Here is a 14,580-nt window from a genome sequence, read left to right on the forward strand (position 1 = left end):
GAAAGGCTGAGTGAACTGGGTCTGTTTAGCCTTGAGAAAAGAAGACTGAGAGGGGACCTGGTCCAGGTTTATAAATATCTGAGGTGTGGCGGCCATAGTGGTGAGGCCAGTCTCTTTTCAGTGGTACGTGGAGACAGGACGAGGGGAAACGGACATAAGCTGCAGCATACGAAGTTTCGCACGAATGTGCGTAAGAACTTCTTCACGGTGAGGGTGACGGAGCACTGGAACAGGCTGCCCAGGGAGGTTGTGGAGTCTCCTTCTCTGGAGATATTCAAGTCTCGCCTGGACGCCTACCTGTGCGACCTGGTGTAGGGAACCTGCTTTGGCAGGGGGGCTGGTCTCGATGATCTCTAGAGGTCCCTTCCAACCCCTACAATTCTGTGATTCTGAAACACTTTGTACAGTTTTCTAACCATAAGGAAATGTGTATCTCTCACACTTTCATAACTAGATACTGTCTTTCTTATTTATAAAGTGTTCACAATACAGCACGTTCACCAGCAGCATTATAGTTGATAGTATATCAGAACTCGTCTTTTTGATCAGAAAAATAAATATAGGTTTTAAGACTTAACATACTAAATGCATCAGTACGTGACTTCTTATGTATAGCTTGCTAAGCACTTCTAGAATGCATAAAACTTGCCTTTTTTAAATGAAGACATTTATTTCTGTTACTCTTCTGTGTCTGAAATGCAGTATAAGCAGATTAAACAGGTCCCAAAAAAATACAACTAAGTTACTTTCCCGTAGATGTTTGATTCTCTTGGAATATGTTCAAGTGAATTGTCTGATGTGTATCTGAACTATACTGAAGAGAGGTAACAGAAATGGAACTCTTAGGAATTCCAGCAGGCTTAAGTTTAAACAAGTCACACCACTAGTTATGAATTTCAATAATTTAATGCTAACCAAGAGTACAAAGTATGAAAGTTGGTGTCTTATTTAATTTGGTTTTAAAAAAGAAATCTAGAGAACGTTTACGCTGCAGCAGATTTCAGTATTAGCACCTTAAAGAAAAGTTCTTGAAGTTTTAAGACAGCGTGGCAACACTGGTACAATACTAAAAATACAAACACAAACCATGTAACAGCATGTTTTCACATTTGAAAAAAGTTACAGAAAAGGTACATTAAAACTGGAAGTTGTTCAGTGCATTCACAGTTTGAGCAGAGATGGAATCAAGTGCTGGAGTAGAAAAGAACTGAAGTACAACTGATTCCAAGGCAATCATATTGCGAGTCCAAAGGCACTGACAATACAGTACATGGTCTTATTCTCCCATCTCACGGTGCAGGTTCCTACAGATACAAAACAAAGCTTTCAGAGACAGAAAAAAAGTTACAGTGACTTAATATTAAAATACATGCTTCTATGTGCATGTTTATTCATTGTTTAAGAACCTTATGAATGAAGCTTTCGCAACAGTTAAGCATCTCATGTTATCACTTATGAGTCAGAATCACAGCAGTGTGGAAAAAATACAAAACTGCTGTTACTTCAAAACTACAGCACTCAGAATTTATTTATTTATTTATTTTTTTAAATCTATGTTGCTTAGTTTCAGGAGGATTAGTATTAAAGTTGCAAGCTGAAGCATCCAGCAGTGTTGCTCCTTACCATCACTGGAGTTGTCCCAGAAGCAAGAGCTTGCTGTATGCAGCCCAGCACCATTCTTCTGCATAATCACACAGGTCACTGTTTGTCAGTAGAAAAACTTCTATTAATGTATTGTTATCACTGATGTTTAGCTACATTTATGCTCATTATAGCACATGTATATACATACACCTGCAAACAGACATGCATGCTTACAAGTACTTAAAAGACATGGTTCCTGCTAAACTGTGTTTTGTTAAATTTAATCAGTGTGTTCACTGTTCCAGCTTTATCAGAAAACAGACAGTTGAGCTCACCAATATACTTGAAAGGTTTCCCCAGCTTGGTGAGCTGGCTTAGAGATTGTTCCACCACACTTGTTGTCCACTGGTTCACCTTGCTGTGCTGGTAGGCATTGCCACCTATTGCACTTTCTATGGCCTGTGGGCAACAAACACGTAAGTTACATTGCTGTCAGTCTACAACGATCCCATTAACTCATCTGAATGTGGAACACTGAGGATGAGACAGCAAATGCACAGATGTGGACTTAAATACTATTCAGGATTGTTGGAAGTGTTTTAAAATGCTACAGAACTGGCAATTCAGAGTTTGAAGCAGACACAGAAATTATTATCGTATATTCCTTCCTCTTTTGTGCTATCTTTATTCTTCATTAGTAATTCCTATCCCAATGTCCTGGAGCCTGAGTTATTTAAAGGGTCTCACATTTATACAGTTCTGAAAAAACACACAGAACAACAGTTCATTCACAGATATTAATCTCCAGAAATAATGCATGGAGTTTTCAGCAGTCATTTTTGGGAACAAAGACCAAAATCAAAAGACTCATGTAATTTTTGGTGACTAATAGAGCAGAAGCCGTTACCCAAGCAATCTGGTTTACTTATGAGGAGAGCTTCTCCTTTAAAAGACAAATAAAACTACGTTAAAGTTGCACATTTTACATCACTACATCACTAGTTTTTCTGGCAGAAACTGTTCAAGAAGTAACTACAAAAGTACTTCAGATTCAGGAGACAGGACTGTGCAGCAGAGCATGCCCACCCCATTTACAGATCTACCTACTCTGCAAGAGGAACTGGACACAAAAAACAAACCTCTTAGCAACAAGAATTAGTTTCCTAGCAACAAGAATTAGTTCAATCATTTCAAACAAACTTCATTCTTGAGAAAAAGCATCTCAAAAGGACACAGTAACATGCATATGAAGATGATCTATATAAAATTGTATGTTAATGAAACATAACATCTGTCTGACAGGTTTTAGCATACAGCATCCACCTAGAAATTCTAATCTGTGAATGCAACCAGAAAGAAGTATATAAAATTATTTTCATTATGTTTTTAAGTTGTAATACATGTCACAACTAAGGCTAAGTAACATCTCCACTTAAACAACAGTTAAATTAATCCATGATTACCTACGCCTCAATAATAGCCTAGCTATTGTGTAATAGAATTCCAGACAACAGATTTGCTTGAATGCTTTTTAGCACACAACATAGCATACTTCCATACCAAAGTGAGAGTGTTAGCTTACTTCTTTAATGATGTTACTGACTTCATCAACAACAAAAGATGTCTACAAAAAAAAAAAAAGAAAAAGAGAACTTTAAATCATCAATGAGCACATTTCTATGTACACAGTTCAAACATTGTTAAGGAAATACACTAGGAGCTTAATTTATGCTTGTCAGGTTTCTTGTGAGCCAGATGCAGAGTCTGGCATAGCTCATCATTACTCAAGCTCCCCGAACCCAGTCAAGGGAACATTCTTGCAAAGTAATCAAAAGTAACAAACTAACACAGACGTTGAGTTAAAGCTCCCAAATTTTAATTTGAAAGCATCACAAAATAATGCATACAGCATATCTGTCCACATATAAGCCCATTTTACAGTAAGCATTAATGTCTGTGGCTCACAGGCTGCAGAGAGCCTCAGAGTACAGACACGGCTTACAGTTGAATAGAACCGACATCTTCAGAGCACTGGTGCAGACCAGGCATCGATTCACAGCTCAAGGAGGAGCTGTCATGACAGTTTCAACCAGCGATATAAAGAAAGCTGCCGTTTGGAAATCAAAAGGGAAATCTATTCTTTGAAAGGGTTGATAACTTCAGGACAAGAGGAAATGGTTTTAAGTTAAGGGAGGGAAGATTTAGGTTGGATGCCAGGGGGAAATTCTTTATAGAGAGAGTGGTGAGGTGCTGGAACAGGCTGCCCAAAGAGGTTGTGGATGCCCCGTCCCTGGAGGTGTTCAAGGCCAGATTGGATGGGGCCCTGGGCAGCCAGGGCTAGTATTGAATGTGGAGGTTGGTGGCCCTGCATGTGGCAGGAGGGTTGGAGATTCATGATCCTTGAGGTCCCTTCCAACCCTGGCCATTCTGTGATTCTGTGATAGTGTCTGTATTCCCTACCCTCTTCTGCCCTCTCTCACGCTCCAGGAGGTAGAGATGAAACGAGTGGCATTCGGGCATCTCCAAAGATGGGGCGGCCTCACCTGCGCAGCACAGCAACCAGGACAAAGCAGCGCCAATCCGACACACCTCCATCCCTACAGCTGCTCTGCTATTGTCTGACACAGTCACAGCGGACTTGCTCAAGAACAATGCAGCGAGTTGTCACGCCGGCCCTCCGCAGGAGCAGCACTGCAGGCGCTGCACACAGTAAGGAGCCCCGCTCCTGCCCTCCGCCCTCCGCTGCCCGGCACGCAGACTCCGCCGGCATCGCCCAGCCCCAGGGGCTCCCAGCGGCCTGGGGCGTTACGAGGGGTGAACGCGACCTTCCTCCGGCCCGCAGCCTCCTGAAAGAAGACGCCGGAGCAACCCCGACGCCACCCTACCCGCGGACGTTACCTCCTCCCCCGCCTGGAAGTCGTCCATCGTCCCGCCGCGGCCCCTCACACGGTAACAACCCTCTCGGCGCCGCCCCGCTTTCCACCACACGCCTCGCAATGCGCATGCGCAGCCGCTTCCCGCTTGCCCTCGCTGCGTTAGTCAGCTCTGCGCCTGCGCGTCTGGCGCCAGTCCGCGCTCGAGAGCAGAGCAGTCCGGCGCCCCCCGGATCGTACGGCCGGCAGTGCGCCTGCGCACTATGCCGGCTTGCGCGGCGCGTGCTGCGCGTCTCGAGCGCGTAGCAACGGGGAGCGCTGCGTCAGCCGCAGCTACCGGCTGGTTGGGTTCTGCGCCCCCAAGGTGGCGCGGTTTCCATAGCGACCGCACGAGGTCTGGGCGGGGAGACTGCTGCGGTGTTCGTGCCCGTAGCGGGCGGTTGGCGTTCAAATCTGATACGAGAGATGATATAGAATGACTCACAGAATTATAGAATGGCCTGGGTTGAAAAGGACCACAAGGATCATCGAGTTTCAACCCCCCTGCTATGTGCAGGGTCACCAACCACCAGACCAGGCTGCCCAGAGCCACATCCAGCCTGGCCTTGAATGCCTCCAGGGATGGGGCATCCACAACCTCCTTGGGTGACCTGTTCCAGTGTGTCATCACCCTAAAGGTCCTGACCTGACAAAGGCATTCAGAACTCTGGTTTTAGAAACAAAGCTTAAAAAGAAGGCCTGAGTGTGTTGTGTATGTTCAGGAACTGGGAACAAACAAACAAACAAAAAACAACCGCAGCACAAAACCAGGGAGACTTAAGGAATATCCTTATGGTTTTAAGCTGATCTAATTATTTTTAGTGCCTAAGCAACGAGTTTAAAGGCTGCACTTTTTTTTTTTTTTTTTTTTTTTTTTGCATTTTTAGATTGGTGTTTGCGCAGTTTTTGTATGTTGCTCAGATTACCGATGATATCCATGAGGGTAACTCAGTGGGGGCAAAGGCAAAGGCCTATGCTATACCAGGAATCATTAGCCCCATGCATGCAGGTTAGAAGTTGTAGTCTTGAGACCCTGAGGGCACAGGTGGGTTTCAGCTGCACTGATTGCCGCAGCCGTGCCCTCTGCTGCAGTCTCGTCTCTGAGGTGTGCCTCTGCTCTGTATCCCAAACCTTTGTCAGACCCCATCTCCTGCTGCTTCTGACCAGCATCTCAGAATGAACCCAACCTTCTCCTCTCAGCCAGCAATGATCCAGCAGCAGGGATAACGAAGCATGAAAGAGATTTCTAGGGTGGGTTGCAAAGTTCTCTCCTTGCCAAGAGCAATTTAGATAATTATTTTTGCCCTGCTCTGGTAGGTGTATTGTTGTTGGTCTCAGGTGTAGCTTCATGGCTTTGTTCCTCCAGCCTGGCTTAATGAGCCTCTTACTGATGGTAGTTACAATCTGTGGTTTATTTTATTTAGTTAAAGTTTTGCTCAAAACAAAGGCTCAGATTATCTATGCATTCTTTGTTTGGCTTAGCTCTGTGCCTTGCTAGCTGTTGCTGTCTCTTGAGCAGTACAGTTGAACATGATTAGGCTTAATGAGCACAGGTGGAAATACTTGAACCTACCAAGTGTCAGGAGTTTACACGATTGCAGGTGGATTCATTTTGCCACATGAGTAGAATTGCAGTGCTTGATTTAATTTTAACTAAAGCCAGTATTTCTTCTAACACCCAGAATGCTAATTAGGGTTTCTATAGTCTATGTATGATTTATCTGATAGAATCAGTCTATAAAAAAGGGCTTTCCAGGTAAATTTCCTGACTTTTAAATAAATTAGATTCAATTTGAAACTTCATTGCTTGTGCTTGTTTCTGTAGTAGAGTGAACTGAGATATCTAATCTAAATAGAACTCTACCTTTTAACTTAAATCAGGTTTATTTATTCAGACCGATTTTCTGTTTTTACTAGATCTGTAAAAATGAATTATTTTGATCTGTCTGCTTTTCTCTGTTTGTATTTGCTTTGCTACTCAGAGCTGAGTATTTTGTTTTGAAGAAAGAACTGCCTATGATACAAGCAGTGTTTTCTGTGTGAGTTCTGGGGAATTGAGGTTAGTAGTATTTTCACATCTATGGTATCAGAAGAAGAAATTACGTGGAACTCAAAACTACTTCTTTTCCTGTGTGTGGCTTGGAGACCAAGTCTCTTTTGCTGTTATCAGTCAACTTTTGTGTTCTGTTGTGCTAAGTCTCTTTTTGATGTTAGAAAGATGACTAACTTCTCTTTGATTGATTGTTGCTGGTGACAAAACCAGAGACTGCAAAAACTGTTACAACACTGGAATTCTTTGATAGCTTCTGTTTTGAGGATGCTCTTCTGTACGTACTTTAGTCTAATTTTGGTGGAGTACAACTACTGGTTTTCTTTCAGGGAAGATAAGTAAATAGCAGGAGTGCTACTCATTTCTTAAAGCAGTTTGTTTCCACGCATCTTCCTTTGATGGCTGTTGAAAAGGTAAGGACAACTTTTTTTTTTTAAACTGTTCTATATGATGCTATACAAAGGAATGCATTTTTACTTACTGAGATGGCATTGTTTTGACTGTAAAGGCTTTGTGGGAAGGCCATAATTGCAATTTAAAATACCATCTTTTTACATTAGCTGTTGAGGTGGGATTATTAAAATCACAAGGCATAGGTCTGGTGATACATATGTATTGTATGCACACTGACAAGTTCATATATTAATATAAGGACATGAAAATTGAACTGTTGTATAGCTATATGAAATAACACTTGCACTGTTCTTGATTAAGAATAAATGTATGGTATCTAGAAAACGTAAAACAGCGGTATGTTCCAGTAACCCTTGTGATGATAATCTTTATTCTGAGCCTCTTCAATCTGTGTCTTAGCTACTGGTGTAAGATACCTACCTTTTGTGTAAATTAACAAAATTATCCAACTATCTCAGGCCAGTGAAGGCTCTGGCTTAAGAAGATCGCTTTAACTGTACTTATTTAGTTATCTTTATTTCGTTAATGCTGAAGAATCTGAAAGAATATCAATAATACATCAATTCAAAATTGCTTTGAGAGAAAGTGGCTTGCCAGCTCAAGCATTTGTAAGCCTAAAATTGTATAAAATACACTACTTCTTGCAAAGTGTAACATGTGTTGTGTAGGCCTTTTGATTATGTTTCAGCTGCATACTATTTTATCTTGATTTTAAAGGAAAAAAGCAAAATCTTCTGAGATTGCACTGTATGCATGCACACCTTCTTCTCCTAAGATGTGACCATGTTGGTTCTCTGATCTCCTGTATGATAGACTGTCACACTTTTATCAAAAAGCTATTCTACAATCTGCCTGCTGCTAAATTTTCTTAAGTATGTTATTTAAAATAATGTGTGGGGAAAAGATGTACGAGGTTTATGCTGAGGAGGGAGAAGTATCGTGGTATTTACTCACCAGGTTGCTGTTACTTTTGGTTTTACGCAGAAGGTGCTTGGTTTTGTGAGCTTAGCTGTGTAAGATGGATAGATTTGATGGGTAAATATGAAAGTAGAGCATCGGTGGAGGTTTTAAGTTGTTTTTTTCCTGTAATGGCCCTCCTTGCGTGGTAAATGCAACATTAATGCTATTAAAAAACAAATGTAGTGCAAACAGCTTCAGTGTTAGAAAAGCTCTTCTTTTACAGTGGTGGTGAGCTTTTCAGTCCACCTTGAATGCTTTCTGGAAATGTTTAAGGACTCAAATCTGTTGTGAGGCACAAGAATAATTCCATTCAGAAGGGCCCCATTAATAAACAAGGTTTCGAATTATTTTTGTAAATGCAAAAAATCTGATGGAACGTAATGGCTACCTGAGGTTAAATCTTCACGAAGATTAAAAAAATAATTGCAGTACTTGCAGAACTCCTGGTTCTGTGCTGGATTTTATCTTTATTGTCTGTAGCATATGATGATCTTGCCTAGCAGTGAGAGCCAGGCAGGCTTTTTGTCTGCACAGTGCAGATGCTGTTAGACACAGGGCCCCTGGCACTTCTCTCTGCAGTACATCTGTTCTGCTTTTTGGTGTCTGAAGATGATCCTAGCCCCTTTTGGTTCTCTGCTGCTGGCAGGCGATTCAGTGCTTAAAAGATCTATCACCGTGAATGGAATTTGAAGTGTAGCAATAGACCAGCTGGTGTGAGAGATCGATGGTTGTGGTATCACCAACGGACTGAGGTCATAAGTCTTTTTGAGGAATCTTGCTGTTCCTCCTGGAGACCGTAGCTGTGGGAATGACAGTGTAGTAAGAAGGAAGGCTCCCAACTATTCCTTCCCTTCTGCAATTTAGATTTGCGTAGGCTTGAACGGCTGAAAATACAGATTTTGAAGAAATATGAAAGATTCTGTGTGCCCTTAATTATTTTTATAGTTTTTCTTGTAAAGATGTCATTTGAAATCCATTTCCCAATTTAGACTTGAAATATGGAAAGCTTTCTCCTTTTCTGTGGGGAAGGAGTTGGTCCTTTATTAAAGAGCTTGGAAGGGATACCAAGCAGTGACTAATTCTGTGCTTTCTTAAAAGCAGATGTTGCTCCTTGCAACTGTTACACACTGGGGTGTTCTTAGTAGCTCAGTAAGACACTTCTGTATTTTCATTAAGCTCACTGCAGCAGTTTGATTTGATGTTCCCCCTACCAATGGCTGTAATGAATTTGCATGCTTATTCTGATGTTTCAGCAGGATATTCTGATCACACTGTAAATAAGCCAGCCTTAGGGCTTTCTGTAAACTCCCAGGAATTCCAGTTTTTGGATGCTCTAATGGCTGTTTCACTGTCCTATATAACGCAGAGCTCCCTGAGTTTGTACCGACTGCTCTTTCAGATTGTATTGACTTAAACAGCACCAAAGGCTCTAAGCATCAGTCAGTCAATCCTTGGTCATATCCTTGAGGTGAAAGATTAAAGCAGGTGAGAGTAGCAGGGACCTTTGAAAACAGCATGTTAAAAAATTGCTTTTTAGGTTTGGACTGAGTAATATCCTGTGAAATTGCACTTGCTAAGGAAGTAAAATGTGATTATGCCTATCTCTGTCTCTTTTGTTTCCACAGGAAGCCAGTCTATTTTTCTTTATTAACTCTTCTGTGAAATGCTTTGTCCTTCTGGTGTCTGTTGAAGGGTGTCCTGAAAGAAATATAAAATAATGGAATGTATGCTGTTTATGTTTAGAAGTTAGTACCTGCATTTTTTGCTTGTGTGACATTATGTAGTTCAGTTGTGGCAAGCTGTATGTCAGCTAATTCCCCGTGACTTCAAAAATTCACTGTCACTCGTACAGCTGAAGATTTTTCTTTTAACCTGACAACTCTTATAATAGCTTAAAATAATGTTCCATTTGGTTGAATTCTCAGCTGAAATGTGTCAGTGAAATATCTCTAACTGCTTCAGTGAAGCTTTCCCCTTCCGCCCTAATGGAAAATCTGACTGTATTTAGTTCACATGAGGTTCGAAACACTTGACCTGTTTTCACATATGCATCTTTAGTATTTGGTGTTTTGTGACTGGGACACACTTACATTTGCTATAATATGTACTAAACAGTAATATTAAAGCTGAATATAGCGTGTTAGCTACACTGGATTCAAGAATAACTTTCTACTTTGCTGCATTAAAATGTTGCTATATTTAGGTAGGAGTTTTACAGAAATGAAGATCAGAGAATATATCCAAAATACATTTGTGAATCTGTTTTAATTTTTATACTTCTCATATATTTGTACAGTAATATCATGTTTGGTGCAAAAATGGTTAGTGCACTGAGCTGCAAAAAATACGTATCTTAACGTCCTGGTGTTTTTTGTGTATTAACAAAGATAATGTCATTATTGTGTGAAAAATGTCTTATCTAGGCTTAACAGAAGTCAGGTTATTGATAGAAATGACTCTTAAAGGATCTTTCCCATCTTTCTTATAGGCTTGCGTTATTTTGTCTGCTCAGTAAGATGAGATTAGAAAGGAGGATTTGTCTCAACCAGTATGACTCCTCTTGTCGTGGAACCTGTGCTGGAAACTGTCTAGGGCTTCTTTATTGGTTGTTTTGCACTGTCTGAAAAACATGGAGATTCATAGCAGAGTGTGTTATGTTGAGGCTTTCTGAAGAATGAGGCTGTCTTAAAATCTCTTTTGTATCTGAATTTGTGCATGAAAGGTCTTGAGTATAGCAAAATGTGTTCTCCAGAATGTTCACTCCTACTATTGAAATCGCTTAAAGAAGTGAGGAGAAGAGATAATAAAACTTTATTTTTCTCTCTAGATCCTGAAATTCCAAATCTATAAGACCAAGTGAAGCTAACCATTCTCCCAAATCCTTTATACTGGCTATCAGTGAATTCTCCATCCACCTGGTGGCAGTTGAAGCCATACCTGGGACCTTGCTGACAGCTCTCATCCCTTTGGAACCACTCTGCAAAGAGCAAGTTCTTTGATGTGAAAAAGTCAAGGCTGCTGTGACCTTGCTGTTCATGTTCCCTGGGTAGCAGAGACACTTAAATGATGCCTTGTGTGAAGACAGATACAGTTATTTTTTTTTCTTCAAGAGTGTGACGCAGCAAAACCTATCACCAATGAAGTAAGAAGACAGGCAACACTTGATAAACACTCAGATCTCTGAAGAGCTCCATTATATTCTCTAACGTAGTAGCCATTGTTTTGGATGTGGTAAAGCAATAAGTCAGCAGTTGTGAAGTTTGGGGAAAATGGCCTGTGAATTTAATCTAAACTTCCTTAAGGAATTGGAGCGAGAGGCTGTTCTGGAAGTCCTGTACCGTGACCAGATGGTGAGAAAAACGGAGGAAGAAAGAGTAAGGTACTTGCCTTTCTTTTTGTGTATTGCTGTTCTTTTTCTTTCTCAGGAGTGCTTTTCTTCTTCTTTGCTGTCGTTCCCCACGTATTCTTCCTTTTGTTTCTTGTTAGCAAGTAAGTTTTAATTTTGTGGGAAAACCAGGAGTTAACTGGAGCCTCTTGGATTTATCACACTATTGACTACTTTAAAGATGAGCAAATGCTGTTCAGGGAATAGTCTACTTAGTGAACTTTACTTAACATTCATAGACGGTTCAGCTGGTGCCTCTATTTCTTCCCCAGTGAAGGCTTTATGACATTCTTATTATCATGTTCCTACATATGCCTGTATAGCCCTGATAATGCAGAACACATTCAGATCTATGGCTGGATAATTTAACCTCTGTTGAACCAGGACTGAAGTTGGAAGATTGTCAGACACCTCCTTACTATGCTGAATCCATCTCTGCTCCTTCTCATATATAACGTAACAAGAGCACTGTGCTTTCTCAGTGGATGTCGATAGGTGTCACTGGTTAGAAAAAGGATTCTGTGTAATGATTTCATGCTATACAAGTATCCCAGTTGTAAAGTATAAAGGATAATTGCTTTGTATTAGGGATTGTGTAAGGATTTTCTTGCAGCTTGTATCTTGCTATGCCACGCTGCTTCCTCGTGTAAAACATGGTGCTTGTATTGCTAAGTTAGAAGGTTTTACGCTCTTAATAAATTATAGACACTTAAACTTTGTTTACAGCAAACATTTATGTAAGTATACCTGGACTTGTTAAATGATTATGAAAAGTAAGTAAAGGGTTATTAAAAATCTGAATTGATTAGAAAGTCATTGACAACTATTGGTGATGTAGCTAACAATGAAAAACAGGTCTTGTCTCTTGTTGCTTGTTATGGAAACAAGGTTGATGGAAGGGGGAGGTTTAGATGTTTAGGTCAGATGTGGTTTTTGTTTGACCTTCAGGAGATGCATTTGTTACTATTATTTAATAGAAGATTTGATTCTTCTAATCAAGTAATCTTAATGTATTAACAACTGTTGTCATAACATCATCAATAAACATTGTGCCTCCCTGGAGGCATTCAAGGCCAGGCTGGATGTGGCTCTGGGCAGCCTGGTCTAGAGGTTGGTGACCCTGCACGCAGCAGGGGTTTGAAACTAGATGATCACTGTGGTTCTTTTCAACCCAGGCTGTTCTATGATTCTGTGATCATCAAAAGGGAGCACAGTTTAGACTAAATTTTTGTATGTGAGCATGTGATCAGTTGTACACATAATTTCAGTGCCCTGTGCTGAGTGGGTAAAGTTGATGTGAACGGAACCCCGTTTATATTAGGCTGTTATTCAATCTGCAGCTTTTTGGTTGTATGTATTGTGAAAAAAATGCAGAGAATCACACAGAACCACAGAATGCACTGAGTGTATGGATGCCTTCAGCCAGAGCTTGCAATAAGGTCACACTTAAGGATGCATCTCCAACCTTGTGCAACCAGATCAGCTTGTAACTTGCACTGTTGCTTTTTTTCCCTTCTTTCCTTTTTGACCTGAATTATTAGGAAACTGAAGCTGCAGCTGCACCAGCTTCGATGGAAAGGGGCAAGAAATGTAAGCCACGAATACCAGGAGAGGTCTTGTGCTCGCTGCCAGAAATCCCTTGGATTGCTGCTGAACAGAGGCGCGGTGTGCAATGGGTGCAGTCATCGAGTGTGCTCTGAATGCCGTGTCTGCCTGAATCCCTCCCTTTGGAAATGCACCGTTTGCTATGCTCATGGGTAAGGAATGTTAATGGTTTCGGGAAGTTATTGATTACACTGGTTTGGTTTACGTTAGCTTTCAATACTGGATGCTCACTGTTCTTGTGTGTTTATTGCTTTAAACAGATAATAAACCAAAGCCTTTGGCAGAAAGAATGAATATGTTGGGTGAAGACCGGAGGAATTAATAGGAATTTTGCCCGTGCTTCATGGAGTCAGAAGTTCTTTTCTGCATTTTCAGAGTAGGCCAGAGGTGGTGTCATCTCTCTTGCAAAGATGTTAATTGCAAAAAACAGAGCAGTCTTAGTATCTGAACTCTAGATGGCACTCTAGTCAATAGATGTCCCCGAGTCGACACTCAATTGGTGCATCAGAATGGGTTCTGCGTAGTATAGCAAATTTCTTGACGTTCTTGATCATTATCATTTTTCTTCTGTCTCTTTTTTTTGTTGTTTGTTTTGTTTTGTTTTTGCCTCGTACTACTGAGATGAGGAACCTGGATGAACGAATAGTGTGAAATCATGTTTTGTATGTATTTAACATCATTAACAACTTCTGCATTTTATCAGGAACTGCTTAAACACGGTCAGAGCAGAGATCCAGGTTTGGTTACTGAAACTGTTATTTACTTATTTTGCTCTGTCACCTTGGTTTTGTTTTCCTGAAAAAGGGAAATAATCTTCCTTTTAATCTATTGGTACAACTTTTATATCAAAACACTCCCTCACAGTCCCTTCTATTAATCAGAATCTTCCTAAATCAAATGATTTAGATATATTTTCTCCCTGGATAGAAAAAGAAATTAATCTGTAAGTAAAGAGAGTCTTGAAAGAGAGTCAACAGCTCTGCTGGTTGATATAAATCCCTATATGAAGGGTGAGCACTTGGGTGAAATTTTACTATATGCCAACACAAGAATAATGCACCACCTCACTCCCTCTTAAGATATCAAAATGAGATTTAAATAATGCCTGAGAAATGTGAGAGAAGGTATTAGTCATAAACTGAATTAATTTCTAATTGTAGTTTAAAGTCATTTTCTGTGTTCTTGAAAGAGACTGTAAACTATCACTGAAATGGTGCTCTCTGAATCCTCAATTTATTTTGCAATTTACACACAAGATAGAAAATCAACCCCTCCTGTATTTAGTACAAAGCAGTTGCTAAATTTTGATGTGTTTCACTGCCTGTGCTTAATGCTATGAACATTAAAAATAGAGGCTAAAAAACAACTATATGTATCCCTGTCTAGATTTGCCCCCCTTCCCCACTTTCTCTTTTTATTTAAACTAGTTTCCAGTTATTTGGTGGCAATAGTGGAAATCCCCTCTAGCTAGCAGCTAGTTACCAAAGTGCCTTGCTGTAGTACTGTGCATCTTTAATTATTTCATAAAGTTGTCCAGATATTTAATAGTCAGAATGGGAAAGCATTGTTTAAATGGATTAAAATATATTCTGACTCTTTATGAGGAAGTTTTATTTTTTGTCTTGCTGATACAGAGGGATTCTTCTGTGAATTTTGCATTATAGTAAAAA

The 14,580-nt window shown here is 40.3% G+C and overlaps 1 protein-coding gene and 1 long non-coding RNA gene across 5 annotated transcripts; one reads left to right on the top strand and one right to left on the bottom strand.

The window, feature by feature from the left end:
• Window positions 1–887: 887 nt before the first annotated feature.
• DYNLT1 (dynein light chain Tctex-type 1) lies at window positions 888–4,750 on the bottom strand. Of its 2 annotated transcripts, XM_003204140.4 has the most exons (5): window positions 4,483–4,745; window positions 3,167–3,208; window positions 1,920–2,043; window positions 1,624–1,701; window positions 888–1,304 (listed from the first exon to the last, which is right to left on the bottom strand). In XM_003204140.4, the coding sequence occupies exons 1-5, from the start codon at window positions 4,507–4,509 to the stop codon at window positions 1,234–1,236; spliced, it is 342 nt and encodes a 113-aa protein (XP_003204188.1). In that variant the 5' UTR covers window positions 4,510–4,745; the 3' UTR covers window positions 888–1,233. The 2 variants fall into 2 exon arrangements, with proteins under 2 accessions (XP_003204188.1, XP_019468495.1); XM_019612950.2 differs by lacking the exon at window positions 3,167–3,208 and having other exon boundaries at window positions 4,483–4,750.
• A 307-nt stretch (window positions 4,751–5,057) lies between these two features.
• Window positions 5,058–14,542, top strand: LOC104909744. 3 transcript variants are annotated; one of them, XR_792566.3, is made up of 5 exons: window positions 5,058–6,252; window positions 6,876–6,959; window positions 10,748–11,299; window positions 12,847–13,062; window positions 13,171–14,542. It is a non-coding gene; the product is annotated as an uncharacterized LOC104909744 (long non-coding RNA). The 3 variants fall into 3 exon arrangements; XR_002112150.2 differs by lacking the exon at window positions 5,058–6,252 and adding an exon at window positions 6,279–6,555; XR_002112148.2 differs by lacking the exon at window positions 5,058–6,252 and having other exon boundaries at window positions 6,577–6,959.
• The last annotated feature ends 38 nt before the right edge of the window (window positions 14,543–14,580 follow it).

This window comes from Meleagris gallopavo, chromosome 2 (assembly GCF_000146605.3).
Source record: "Meleagris gallopavo isolate NT-WF06-2002-E0010 breed Aviagen turkey brand Nicholas breeding stock chromosome 2, Turkey_5.1, whole genome shotgun sequence".
In the NCBI taxonomy this organism is placed as follows: domain Eukaryota; kingdom Metazoa; phylum Chordata; class Aves; order Galliformes; family Phasianidae; genus Meleagris; species Meleagris gallopavo.

Bases quoted from the DNA above. Each gene is read 5' to 3' on its own strand.
- DYNLT1 (XM_003204140.4), bottom strand. From the start codon at position 4,509: ATGGACGACTTCCAGGCGGGGGAGGAG. The intron at 2,044-3,166 runs GTAAGCTAACAC...TGTTGCCCACAG, and splicing joins TCAGTAACATCATTAAAGAA to GCCATAGAAAGTGCAATAGG. The intron at 1,305-1,623 runs GTAAGGAGCAAC...TTGTATCTGTAG, and splicing joins CTGGGACAACTCCAGTGATG to GAACCTGCACCGTGAGATGG.